The 13,667-nt window shown below is 41.2% G+C and overlaps 1 protein-coding gene across 1 annotated transcript in view; it reads left to right on the top strand.

Annotated features, from left to right (window-relative positions):
• TCERG1L (transcription elongation regulator 1 like) overlaps nt 1-13,667 on the top strand; it is a 361,362-nt gene that overhangs the window by 219,425 nt on the left and 128,270 nt on the right. Inside the window, exon 5 of the mRNA XM_072629100.1 lies at nt 10,584-10,709. Within this exon, the coding sequence (XP_072485201.1) occupies nt 10,584-10,709 (126 nt within the window). The remainder of the gene's footprint in view (nt 1-10,583; nt 10,710-13,667) is intronic.

Below are 13,667 nucleotides of genomic sequence, written 5' to 3'. Positions count from 1 at the left end.
TATCCTGGGCATTTGGTATTTCCCCCTGCTAGTGTGAGCTGCCTCTCAAAACCTGCATTCTTCTCACCCTCACTGCACTTCTACTTCTTTCTAAAACTTGCTCCAGAACCATTGATCAAAACAGTATTAATATTGCTCCTAGGAAAGGCAGAGCAGTCAATCTCCCTCTTCTTCTCATCTCTTCAGGATTTCCTAGAGCATTCCCTGACCCTTGCTGCCTAAGAAGTGGTATCTCTTCCTGATAGAATGTAACATCCTGGAGGCCAGGCTACCTCATCTTTGTCTTTCCACCCCTAGTGCCTGTCAGTGCCTCAAACAAAGTGAGTGCTGTATCAGGTGCTGATTGAGTGAGGTTCACTGGATAGAGGCATGAGCCATGCCAGTGGGAGGATTTTCCGGGGGAAAAATCACCACACTGGGACATGTTGGAGCTTTCTTTGGAGTGAGTAAATTCTTTCTATGGTTTTTTCCAGTGGTAATTACAGTTAGCTGCCTCTTGTTTCATGAATTCAACATTATTGCAGGAGACATTTGGTTTTTGGAAGATTGTGTAACAATCAGCTGTTTTGGGGGAGGAAGGTGCACCATACATCCTTATAGGTACCATTATGGACCTGCCAAGACTTTTGGTCTCATTCAGCTCTGCCTCCTGGCAGTCAGCCTGGGAGATTGAAGACCATTTGGATTTTTGTCTCCATATCTCTGAATCTCAGCACAGTGATTGGCACATAACTTACTGAATGTTCCTTAGACTGAATTGAAAATAGGGAAATTGTACTTTTAGACTCCTGGCTGGCTAATTAGTACCCTAGTACTATATTATATCTAGAGGTAGAGCAGAGGTCAAAAATCATCTGGTTCTAACCCTTCTTTTTACAGATGGAGGAAATGAGCCTTACTGTGGTTGAGTGAGTTGCCGAGGGTGACACAGGAGCTACAGGGGCTAAGTAGCAGAGTCAGGAATCTAGCTCAGGTCTGTTGAGATCACATTGACCATCTTTCTTACACACCAGGCGATACACAGTCTCACTTGGAAAGAGAGAGATGTGTTTGAGATGGGACTAAATTTTTATGAAGGGAGGGGAGATTACAGTAGAAGTGGACATGAAGGACTAAATTTTAATAGAAAGAAAGGACAAATAAAAGAAATATTTAGGAAAAAGATAGTAAGGGCTTAAGCTGCAGTCTGGGCTCTTCATGTTAAGTAGCTGTCAGAGTGATAGGAAGAAGAGCAGGAAGGAACACAAGGAATCATCTAGTCCCACTCACTCCTTTTACATTTAGAGAGAGAGGCTAAGAGAATGTCCATGATCATCCCAGAGCCCTTCAGATGACTACTGAGTAGAATTTTGAGCCCAGGCCCCTGATGGCAGATATGACACTCTTTTTAGTCTTTCTTGCTGCCCCAACTTATTGATGACCCATTTGGCACAGTAGAAATGGAAATCCCCCAAAAGAAAATCTCCCTTATTAGACTCTTAGATGAAGGGCCTCTTCCCCCACCCTTCTCCCTGTAACCAGATGCTTTCTGGTCCTCAGAGGATATTCTTTTAATTTCTGATTTCTTGAAAGAGAAATATACATTAAACTACGTTCAAATATGGAGGAGATATCTTTCATGTGACTTGCAAATGAACTATCTGACTTTGATAAAACCAAAGAGCAGAAAAGTAAAGGGCTTTCAGTACCTCCTCCTCCTCTTCCTCCTCTTCTTCGTGATTTAGGAGAACATGCTACCCTTAGTCCTGAAATGCCCATTCCTTTTCCTGTGTGTGAGAGCTGAATGTGGCACATCTCTTACCTCCTAATTATCCCTCAGTTAGTTAGCCAACAAATATTTATAAAGCAATGTGCCAAAAATTGTACTAAGTTCTAGAGGTAAAAAGAAAGGCCAAAAAATAAATTCCTGCCCTCAAGGACCTTACAGGGAAGACAAGTGCAAATTCCTAGGTATTTACAAGACATCTATAGAGTCAATGGAAGGCAATCTCTGAGTGGAAGATATTCACAGTTGTGGGAGGGACTGAGAAAGGGCTCCAGAAGAAGATGAAGTTATTTGAGCTAAGGCTTAAAGGAAGCCAGGGAACCTAAGAGGGAAAATCCAGGAAGGAGAGACCTGGAAGGTTGCTCCTGGAAGGTGGGGAAGGAAGAGCAAACAGGCCAGGATTGTGGATTGTAGACTGCATAGAGGGTGATAAAGTGAACTGTCTCCCTCTCTTCTACCCCCATCTCCAGTAGAAAAGGATACATAGTTTTGTTCAAGGTTAACCCCAATGTAAATATCTATCCCTTAGGGATTATATTTGCTTTAAATGAATTGGTATCATATGTATGAATTTGTATCATATATGTATATATACATATATGTATATATATGCACACATATATGTATATTTTATATATATATATATATAAAATAGATATTTGTATCATGTGACTAGAACAGCTTGCCTCCTGAAAATAAAGACAAGGCCCCAAAGATTGATAGATTTAAAAAAACAAAACTGTCCATTAATTCCACCCTCCAGGAAAAGAATGCCTCTATTCATTTCATAAGGTTTAAACAGGAAAATGAATCCATTAAGTAAGGTTTCTGTTTCCCTATGGAGGAGGTTTCCGTTGCTAACCTAAAAGATAAAACTGTGGGTGTGCATGAGTCATGATGTTAGCTGTCAATTAATAGGTAGAGATACCCAGGGGGACAGTTTTCTTTTCTTTTCTTTTTCTTCTAAATCAATCCTTCCTTTTCCTTACAAAGCTATACATAGTTAAAGGAAATGTAACTACCTCCCTGGGTGCCCACTTGTCTCTATTCCAATGGTCATGACCCTTGTCCAGACTCTTGGCACCTGGACCATTACAATATCCCCCAAATAAACAGGCTTTCTCAAGCTTTCCCCCACTCCAAAATTCGTCAGCCAGACAGCTTGAATGGAGCAGAACAACAATTCCCATTTAAAAAGCCCTTTTCTCTTTATAAAATGTTCCTCTCATAACTTCACCTTAATACAGGCACTGCAGGGGTTGTTCTCCCCAAATGGAGATACTGGCATTCTGAGTGGTCTAGTAACTTATCCAGAGGTCCACAACTTCTAGACTTTAGCCAGCTAGGTGGGCACAGCTAGGTGTACAATGGACACAATGCTGGACCTGGACTTAGGAAGATCAGAGTTCAAATCCAACCCAAATCTTAGCTGCTCAGCCCTGTGCAACTCCCTTAACCTCTGACTATCTTAGTTTCCTCATTTATAAAATGAGGATACTACCAGCACTGAGTCGCAGGTTTGTTGTGAGGATCAATGAGAAGGTATTTGTGAAATACTTAGTAGAAGTGTCCTGGATCTTTGTCCCATTGACTATCAATTCTTTCTCTGTCTTTCTGACATAATAAGCTCCCTTTGCTTCAACTGTCATATCTTTGCTGATGGTTCCCGGATCTACATACCTAGCCCTCATCTCTTTTTTGAGGGATGTGTATGGAGAGAGAAGGATGAGGTTTTAGGTGTGGGTGGAAGCAACCCCCACTGGTACTTATCTCTCTAGATTCTTTTTGAGAAGAACTGTGGGGATGACAAGAAGTGTGAGGCCAATCTGAAGTTGAACTTTCATCCCAAAGGGTTTGTATGTTCAATGCTCTGACCTCTGCCCTTTGACCTCAGTACTGAGCCTAGCCTCTGATCTTTTCTCCAAACCAAGCCCACTTCCCTGATTCTGATTAGAAAAGGGCCTGACACACCCATCGTAATCTTTTAATAAGTGCTTATTGATTGACTGGTGGGGCCTGGGGCCTGTTGCTTAACCTCTTCCTCAGATCTCCTGAATTGCACTTGGCCCCTTCCTCCATCCTGTCTGTCGTTTTGGAGCTGAGTAACGTCATGGAAGATGGCTACCAGGTTCATTTGGGCTTGACTGTTCCCCAGGGCCTTTCCTTCAGAAAAGTGTCCATGCTCCAGGTAAAGAAGGCAGTGAGTGACCTGGTCCCAAAGCTGGCTCTCTTCCCTCTGTCTCCGCTCCCTTCTTCCAACCTTGAAAGACTAGTAGTCTTTTTATGCTTCTCTTCATTCTTGTGTTTGAAAGTCAAATTTTCTTTTCAGCTCTGGTCTTTTCATCAAGAATGCTTGAAAGTCCTCTATTTCATTGAAAGACCAATTTTTCCCCTGAAGTATTATACTCAGTTTTGCTGGGTAGGTGATTCTTGGTTTTAGTCCTAGTTCCTTTGACTTCTAGAATATCCTATTCTACGCCCTTCCATCCCTTAATGTAGAAGCTCCTAGATCTTGTGTTATCCTGATTGTATTTCCACAATACTTGAATTGTTTCTTTCTAGCTGCTTGCAATATTTTCTTCTTGACCTAGGAACTCTGTAATTTGGCCACAATGTTCCTAGGAGTTTCTCTTTTTGGATCTCTTTCAGGCTGTGATCAGGGGATTCCATGAATACTGATTTTGCCCTCTGGTTCTAGACTCTCAGGGCAGTTTTCCTTGATAATTTCATGAAAGATGATGTCTAGACTCTTTTTTTGATCATGGCTTTCAGGTAGGCCAATAATTTGTAAATTGTCTCTCTTGGATCTATTCTCCAGGTCAGTTGTTTTTCTAATGAGATATTTCACATTATCTTCCATTTTTTCATTCTTTTGGTTTTGTTTTGTGGTTTCTTGGTTTCTCATAAAGTCATTGGCCTCCATCTGTTCCATTCTAATTTTGAAAGAACTATTTTCTTCAGTGAGCTTTTGAACCTCCTTTTCCATTTGGCTAATTCTGCTTTTGAAAGCATTCTTCTCCTCATTGGCTTTTTGAACCTCTTTTGCCAATTGAGTTAGCCTATTTTTCAAGGTGTTGTTTTCTTCAGCATTTTTTTGGGGTCTCCTTTAGCAGGGTGTGGACCTGCTTATCATGCTTTTCTTTCATCTTTCTCATTGCTCTTCCCAGTTTTTCCTCCACCTGTCTAACTTGATTTTCAAAATCCTTTTTGAGCTCTTCCATGGCCTGAGCCCATTGGGTTGGCTGGGATACAGAAGCCTTGACTGCTGTGTCTTTCCCTGATGGTAAGCATTGTTATTTCTCATCAGAAAGGAAGGGAGGAATTATCTGTTCACCAAGAAAGTAACCTTCTATAGTCTTATTTTTTTTTTACCTTTTCTGGGCATTTTCCCAGCCAGTGACTTGACTTCTGAGTATTCTCTTCACACCCACTTTGCCTTCAGATTCGCCCAGCCAGTGCTTGGGATGTGAGATTCAAATGCTGCTTCCCAGCCTCAGGGCTTTGGGTGGGGGCAGGGCTGCTATTCAGTGTGAGATTAATTTCAGGTGCTCAGGTGGGGGCAGGGCCGCCTCATGGGCTCAGTTCCCTCAGGGGGTTTATGCAGAGACCTTCAACAATGGACCCAGGCTCCTGCCTGCTTGGGGAGCCCCTGTTCGCTGCTGCCCCCACTACTGCCTCCCAAGGTGGCCTGAGTTATGGGGACACCCTACTCTCCTCTCGGCAAGCCAAGAAGGCACTCTCACCAACCTTTGGGGCCCGTGGGTGGAGTGACCTGGGTGGCTGCTGGAGATTCTGTCCCTGAAGCCTGCTGGGATCTGCTCTTCTCAGTGCCGCACGGCCAAGGCAGGGCTGGGCTCGGCTCTGGGTCCGGGGCACGACGGACCTTTTGTGAGAGGTTTTCTGGTCTCTCTGGAACAAAAATCTCCTCTGCTCCGTTGTTCTGTGGCTTCTGCTGCTCTAGAATTTGTTGGGAATTCTTCTTTACAGATATTTTATGGGCTGTGGGTTCAGAGCTAGCGTATGTGTGTCTTTCTACTCTTCCATCTTGGCTCCCCCTCCAGTCACCAGAAGTTTTCAACCTTGGTCTCTTTTCCCATGATTCCCTCTCCTTCAGCCCCCCTACCTCACACAATAGCAACAATATTGATGATAGTGAGCATTCATATATTCCTTTAGCATTTAAAAATGACTTTACATGAGCTATCTCATTTCATTTTCAAAGCAACCTGTGAAGTGCACTATTATCATTTAATGGATAGGGAAAAGAAGGTCAGTGAGGGTTGAATAACTTTCTCAAGGTCATAGTTAGTGACTGAGGCAGGATTTGAAATGAGGTCTTTCTGTGTTCAAGTTCAGGAATAATAGGTCACTAACCTCAAATTCCAGATCTTGTCATTCTGTCTTCCCCCATTTCTCATATTCAGTCCTTCTCCTCACTCACACAGCTCCCAAGATACTCCATTCCTTTATTACTGGAAAATTACAAATCTTCTTATTAGTCTCTTTACCTCATAGTCCATCCATCATGGAGCCATTCTAGTGATTATCCTAAAGTACAGTTCCCACCATGTCACTCCCCTAGTCAATAAAGTTCCTATCACCTTCAGAATCATCGGCACTCTAATTTCCTTATAACCTAGCCATCTCCTATCTTTCCAGTTTCCTTAGACCTTCTTCCCCTGTATGTAGTCTTTGATCCAGTGACACTGGCCTCCTGTCTGTTCCACAAAGAAGACCATCCACCTGCGTTTCTTGGCTCCCAGAATTTTCTTTGGCTACTAAAAAGACATGGAATCCTCTCCCTTTTCCATTCAAACTAGTGACTTCCCTGGTTTCCTTTAAGTTCCAACTAAAATTCCATCTTCCACAGGAAGCCCTTTCTTGATTCTAGTGCCTTGTAGATGTTGCTGTTCAGTTGTGTCCAACTCTTGATGATCCCATCTGGGGTTTTCTTGGCAAAAATACTGGAATAGTATGTCATTTCCTTCTCCAGCTTGTTTTACAGATGAAGAAACTGACTTGCCTAAGGTCACACAGCTCGTAATTTTCTGAAGCTGGATTTCAAATAACAAAAATTAGTTTCCCTGACTTCAGGTCTGTTGCTCTATCCACTGTGGAACCTAGAAGCCTGTGATTCTAATGCTTCTGTCTGTTAATTACTGGAAGTGTTCAGAAAGGACCAGCATCTCTGTTGTTAAGCCTTTTTCAGAACTGCTCACCCACCTTGGTATCTGCCTGGCACTGAACTCTCACCTGTAGCTTCAAGAAGCTGTTGTAGCATGCAGAGCAGCCACACAGTAGCTAACCATCTTGGAAGATGGACTAAATCAAGTTGAAGGTAACTGACAGACCTCAAACTCATCAAACTCCAAGTGTGAGAAAATTTCACTGGTGGAATAAGCCAATAAGAACAATTTGTTCCAATGTCCTTGAAGGCAGATGAACCAGACATTGTGGAGGACTTAGACTTGGTCAGACATCAAAGACACTGAAATCATCCACTACATCCTGTGCCATCATCAGCTGTCTTGACTTTTGTCTTGCATCAGATTTTGATGACTCTAAAAGAGATAGTGAAGCTGATGACTTTGTGCCACTCTGACTCACTTAAATCCATTTCAGGCACAAGTGAAGATATGACCCTGTTATATCATTGGTCCTCTCTGAAAATAAAGAACACTTAACAACAATTTCCTCTCTATCCTGTGTTATAGATTGTTCATGCATATTCCATTGCTTTTTGTCTTCTCCCATTAGATTGTGAGTTCCTTGAGGGCAGTGACCATCTTTGGCTTTATTTGTATAACTAGTTCTTGGAACACTGTAGGTGATTAATTAATGTTGATTGATTTATTGATAAATACTCATTGACTTAAGTTGTCAGAAGATTAATGAGGTAAACTATCAAGGGGCTCAGCCCCAGTCTGACTGAGCAGGGAGGGGAGGCATGAAGTAGGGAGGGATGGGATGAGCAGAAGACAAGATAGTAAGTGTTGGGATGTTTGCATTGACCTTAGTGGAAGGGATGTTTCTACTGATGAAGTCCAGGCTCTTGGAAACGCTGAGGGAAGAAAATGATGAGCCACCCCTCTAAAGCAATAAGCCTTCTTTGTCTCCACTGTCATCTTCATTCCAAACATTAAAGTTCTTGATAATCTATTTCTCTCCCCACAAAATTGCCTGTAAATATGGTGTATTTATGTTGTACAGGATTTATCCATACATTTCCATGTTGTCTCCATCAGGTATCATAAGGTCCTTGAGGGTTGGGCTCTTTTTTTTGCAATCTCTGTATCTCCATTGTCTGGCAAAGACCAGCCATACACTAGTGAATTAACAAATGCTTATTGATTAAAGGATTAAATCAACATATGCATGCAAGTTGAATGAAGTTTCCGGTTCAGTAGCTCAAGGATCTCCCATGTGAGTGATGGCAAATTGCCTTTCCCTATATAGATGGAAGCCCTTCCAGAGCCTAGTAGACAGTCATCCAAGTGGTGGCAGCAGCCAAATGGCCTATTGATCACTGGGTGTCCATCTTGTCAAGAAGTTGCCCTGGACTTTGCTAGATTTGTCATGAGAGAATGCCCCATTCATAATCCCAGGCGGCACAGTGGATAAAATTTGGAATTTAAGTAAAAAAGACCTGAGTTCAAATCTTTCCTCAAACATTTGCAAGCTGTATGACCTTAAACAAATCACTTAACTTCTCTCAGCCTGAGTTTCCACATTTATAAAGTGGGATTAATTATCTCACCTATCCTGTTGTATGCTTTAAATAAAATGGCATGCAAAATGTTTTGCAAACCTCACAATGCTCTATAATTACTAGTCATTATCATGTGTCTGAGTCTCTCTGAGGTGAGGTTTTACTTTGGGGCTTACTCTTTGGAAGTATTTGGCCAGAGAAGACATTGGGCAGTCATTAAGGAGCCTCCTGGCTTTGAAAACACAGATGTTTATGCTTCCCTCTCTGGTAACTATGTTCAGACAGTTGTCTTTCGATCTGTGATGTATGTCAGACATTGGAAGTCATATCTGTTGATTTTGATTTCTCTGTGTTTTCTCTGAAGTTCAGGGTGATGATTTTTTCCCCTGAACCAAGTGAATGATACACATGCTTGATTAAAGGAAATTGTTGACCCCTCAAAAGTTGCTTTCCATTTAGAAAAGCAGATAAAAGAGCCTGCAATAGCCCGCCTTCCTATATATGTTGAGATGATTTCTGTTACAGAGTCCAGCACAGGACCCCAATCAGTGTTGGTGTTGCATGAGCAGAGGTCCTCAGAGCCCAGGGCCACCTGCATGACCCAAGGGAGAGTCAGAAGAAAGGCGCATCTATGAAGGATTGTCTAGTTTGTAGATGTTATAAAACAAAACCAAACCAAACCAAATGCATTGACACTTGAACGAAGGGGGATATTTGGCAGGTGTGTGGCATGTATAGGCAAATGAAAGCAAGATGTCCCTGAGAGCCTGGCATTTCTCACTGAAGCCCTTCTCTGAGTCTATGGGCACAGGACCTACTTCTCCCAGTTCTTCTGACCATTCCTTTTCCAGCGTGATTAGCTCCTGTGGGGGAGGGGGTTCAAGAAGCTCTTTTAACACATTAGGAAATTTACTTTTTTGACTGAATGCAGAAAATAATGATTTTGGAAGCTGCTGCTAGCCCTGGTATCCTGCCATCCTCCTTGCATTACATCCTCAAGAGAAAACCCCCCTTAATCTCTTGCTAATATAATAAGGTTAATTATCTTTTAAATGTCTAATCACAATAAAACACAGTCAGTAAGCATGTTCCTCATGGCATATTGAAGCCCTTTCTTGGGTGATAAATCCTGGAAACTCATGGCTGAGACCCTGTGGAGGAGCAAGTTGGGGTCCAAGGTCAGTTTCCAAGCACTGGGTTTCTTAATCCTGCTGGCCAGGTAGAGATGAAAGTCACTCAGGCCACTCAGGATTGTTGCTGACTTTATCTTTCATGACTTCAATGTTAGTCAGCAGAAGAGAGAGAGCCTTTAGAGGGTCCACAGTGGAGCAATGGGGTTGATGGACATTTGGGAAAATTGAAGAGAAAGAGAAGCTTTGGGGAAAAGAGGGAGGGAAAAGGACACAAGCGGAAGGATGGAAGAGAGAGAGAGAGAGAGAGAGAGAGAGAGAGAGAGAGAGAGAGAGAGAGAGAGAGAGAGAGAGAGAGAGAGAGAGAGGGAGGGAGGGAGGGAGGGGGAGAATTAATAGATTTATTAAAGCACATGGAAGCTTATTAGATTATTAGATAAAAATGTCCTTGTTCTACATATTAGAGCACGAAGCATGGTTTAAAGTCTGGCAAGAAAGATTTTAGCTCTGCTAGGATGGAATTTTGGAATATAAAGGTAAAAAAGACAGGAATGAATTTGTGTATCTGTGTGTGTGTGTGTGTGTGTGTGTGTGTGTGTGTGTGTGTGTGTTGGGGGAGGGGTTCTGTGGAACCTCCACTGGGTCTATTGTATAGAAAAATGAGTATGTCAGCCTTTTGCAAGCCCCTTAGCCTAGGGAACATACTGAATTGATATTTTGATTGCGCATTAAATGAGAGAGAAACTCTGAGAGATGGCCTTCATTAGGGTAGGGGCAGGAAGGATCATCTGTAGGAGGCTGGATAAGAGCTGAGACTGAGGAAGTCCAGGAGAATCCAGAGATGAAGGTGAGGGCCTGTATCCTGCCCAAGTCTCTTTGAATGACAATGTGCTTCCCTTGAGTAAACATAATCTTTAGGCATGAAGGAGGTCTCTCTATTCTGAGAGCTGAAAACATTTCTCATTGTGTTTGTGTCTAGGATCTTCATCTCAGATGGAGAGCCACCTCATGCCTCTGCTGCCTGCTCAGGTCACAAGAGTCACTGCTTTGTCTACACCTGCGGTGACGTTTATGACTGCCAATCTAATGGAACAGGCATCTCCAGGTATGTCATGATGCTTTTCCTAATTAGTTGTTGGCATGGGATGCTTGGCTACTTTTATTCTCCTGATGATTTGGACCCCAATCTAGCCCCGCGCAGTAGAGAGTTCTGGTTCAGCACTTCTGTGTGAAGGAACACAATCCATGTCAGCTTGTCAAGTGCAATGTAACCTATGCCTTCCAGCAAATGCTGTCAGCTCACCCAGCAGGGAGTGGGCTGGAAGCCTTTCTGTGAGTTTACAGTTATTCTCCCCTCCTCAGTTAGTGTGCTAGTAGATATCACAGGTGTGTTATAACTCTTACCACATCTGTGCCTCTGCCATTCCACAGATTGATTTCTTTTTTGGGGAATATGATGTCGCATGACTCTATAATGATCTCTTTTACTGAATATCTTTCAATATGCTTGCCTAGAGTCAGAAGGTAAATCATGGAGACTACTTTTTGGGAATGTTAGCATAACCTTGAAAGCCTAACTGAAGAATTTTCCATTGGATTTCCCTCTAGCCTGACATCATCATAACTGCCTTCATCACACACCACAGAAGTAAAGAAGATACTTTCTAGTTGTGACTCAGGCATTTCCAAGGCTACTTGCACATGGCCATAAGATGTGCCCTTTGGGAGGGAGGGAATAAAAAATACACACACACATATGTATGTGTGTATGTATGTATGTATGTATGATAACCAGAGCATTTGTGCACATGACTGTGATTGGAGGGTCAGAGGGATGTGGGGTCTGATGTAGCTGGTAGACCTTGGAGTTGGGGTCAGAGGACTAGAGCTTCAATTCCCAGTTTCTCAATTTCTCAATTCCCTTCTTTTCCTCACTACAATGTGTATGTGAACTTGTGATTTGCTTTCCTCATTTGTAAAATGGTGAAGCAGGTCTAGATAATTTCTTTAAAAATTATTTTATTTCATTAAATATTTCCCAATTACATATAAATATTTTAAAAATCTTTCTTTTAATTTGGAATTTCAAATTTTTTCCGTTCCGTTTGCCCTCACCCCTCCTTGAGAAGCCTTATAATGTATCATTTATACATGAGAAGTAGTGCAAAATATATTTCCACATTAACCATGTTGAGAAAGAAAACCAAACAAAAGAATTAAATAAGTTTGATTCAGTATGCATTCAGTTTTCTCTCCAGAAATGAAAGACATTTTTCATCATGGATTCTTTGGAACTGTCTTGCATCACTATCTTGATCAGAGTAGTCAGGTTTTTCACAACTGATCATCATTATGACCTTGTTATTCTGCTCACTTTGGTTTGCATCAGTTCCTAGAGGCCTTCCCAGATTTTTTCTGAGAGCATTCTGTTTATTACTTCTCATAGTACAATAGTATTCCATTACAATCTTATATCAACTTGTTTATAAACAAGTTGTTGTTATAAGTTGTTATAAACAACTTGTTTAGCCATTCTCAATTGATGGGCATCCCTTAGACTTTTAATTCTGTGCCACCACAACAAGAGCTGCTCTACATATCTCTGCTCAAATAGATCCTTTTCCCTTTTCTTTTGCTGTGTCAAAATGTATGCCCAGTTTTATAGCCTTTTGGACATGGTTCCAAATTATTCTCCAGAATGGTTGGACTAGTTCAGAACGCCACGTTTTCACAGCCCTTCATGTGTCATTTTCTTATTCTTTCATCTTAATCAGTCAGATAAGTTGTTTTAATATAAAGTTGTTTCAATTTACATTTCTCTAATAAGTAGTTATTTAGAGCATATTTTTATGTGACTTTGATTTCCTCTCCTGAAAACTTCTTCATATCCTTTAATCATTTATCAACTGAAAAACGGCTTTTATTTCTTATAAATTAGGCTCAGTTCACTATACATTTAACATAATGAAGCCTTTATCAGGGAAATTTGTTCTATTTTTTCTAGTTTTCTGTTTTCCATCTAATTTTGGATACATTAGTCTTATTTGTGCAAAATCTTTTGGATTTCATGTAATCATAATCATCCACTTTACATCCTGTAGTTGTCTCTCTCTCCCTCTCTGTCTCTGTCTGTCTGTCTGTCTGTCTCTCTCGTTTGATCATAAACTCTTCCATTATCCACAGATCTGAGAGTAAATTTTCCATGTTCCCCTAATGCACTATGATAGCATCCTTTTTGTCTAAATCATTTACTCATTTTGACCTCATCTTGTTGCATTGAATGAAATGCTGGTCTATGCCTAGTTTCTGCCAAAATGCTTACCAGTATTCTATCAATTTTTGTCACATGTTGAGTTCTCACCCATCAAACCTTTATTTTTCCATTTATCAAACACTACATTATTATGTTCATTTGCTAGTAAGTATTGTGTATCTATTTTTTCCCACTTATCTATCATTCTGTTATTTTAGCTAGTACCAGATTGTTTTGATAATCAAAACTTTGTAATATAGTTTGAAATCTGGCATGGCTAGACTGCCTCCCTTTCTGTTTCCCTTGATATTCTTGATCTTTCAGCATTCCAGATCAATTGATTGCTATATTTTCTACCTCTGTAAAATAATTCTTGGTAGATGATAGTAGATGATTTCTAAGGTCTCTTTAAGATCCATTCCTCTTCAAGAAATCTTATGACATGATCCCCTCACATCAGTCCTAGACAAAAATAATTGTTTTCTTTGTCTTACTCTCTACCTTTTTATGTAGCATACATGGACTTTATCATATCTAAATTGTGTAGTTGGTCAGTGATTTTTCAGTTGTGTCCAACTCTTTGTGACCCCATTTGGGATTTTCTTGGCAATGATGCTGAGATGCTTTGACTTTTTCTTCTGCACCTCATTTTATAGGTGAGGAAACTAAGCAAATAGTATTAAGTGGCTTACCCAGGGTCACAAAGCTAGTTAGTGTCTGAGGACAGATTTAACTCATGAAGATGTAGGCCTGGCACTCTATTCACTGAGTTACCTAGCTGCCCACTATATGTAAAGCCACCAACTGTTT

Source organism: Notamacropus eugenii, chromosome 1, assembly GCF_028372415.1.
Source record: "Notamacropus eugenii isolate mMacEug1 chromosome 1, mMacEug1.pri_v2, whole genome shotgun sequence".
In the NCBI taxonomy this organism is placed as follows: Eukaryota; Metazoa; Chordata; class Mammalia; order Diprotodontia; family Macropodidae; genus Notamacropus; species Notamacropus eugenii.
The sequence above is the reverse complement of the archived record's forward strand: the minus strand, read 5'-3'. Positions and strand labels throughout refer to the sequence as shown.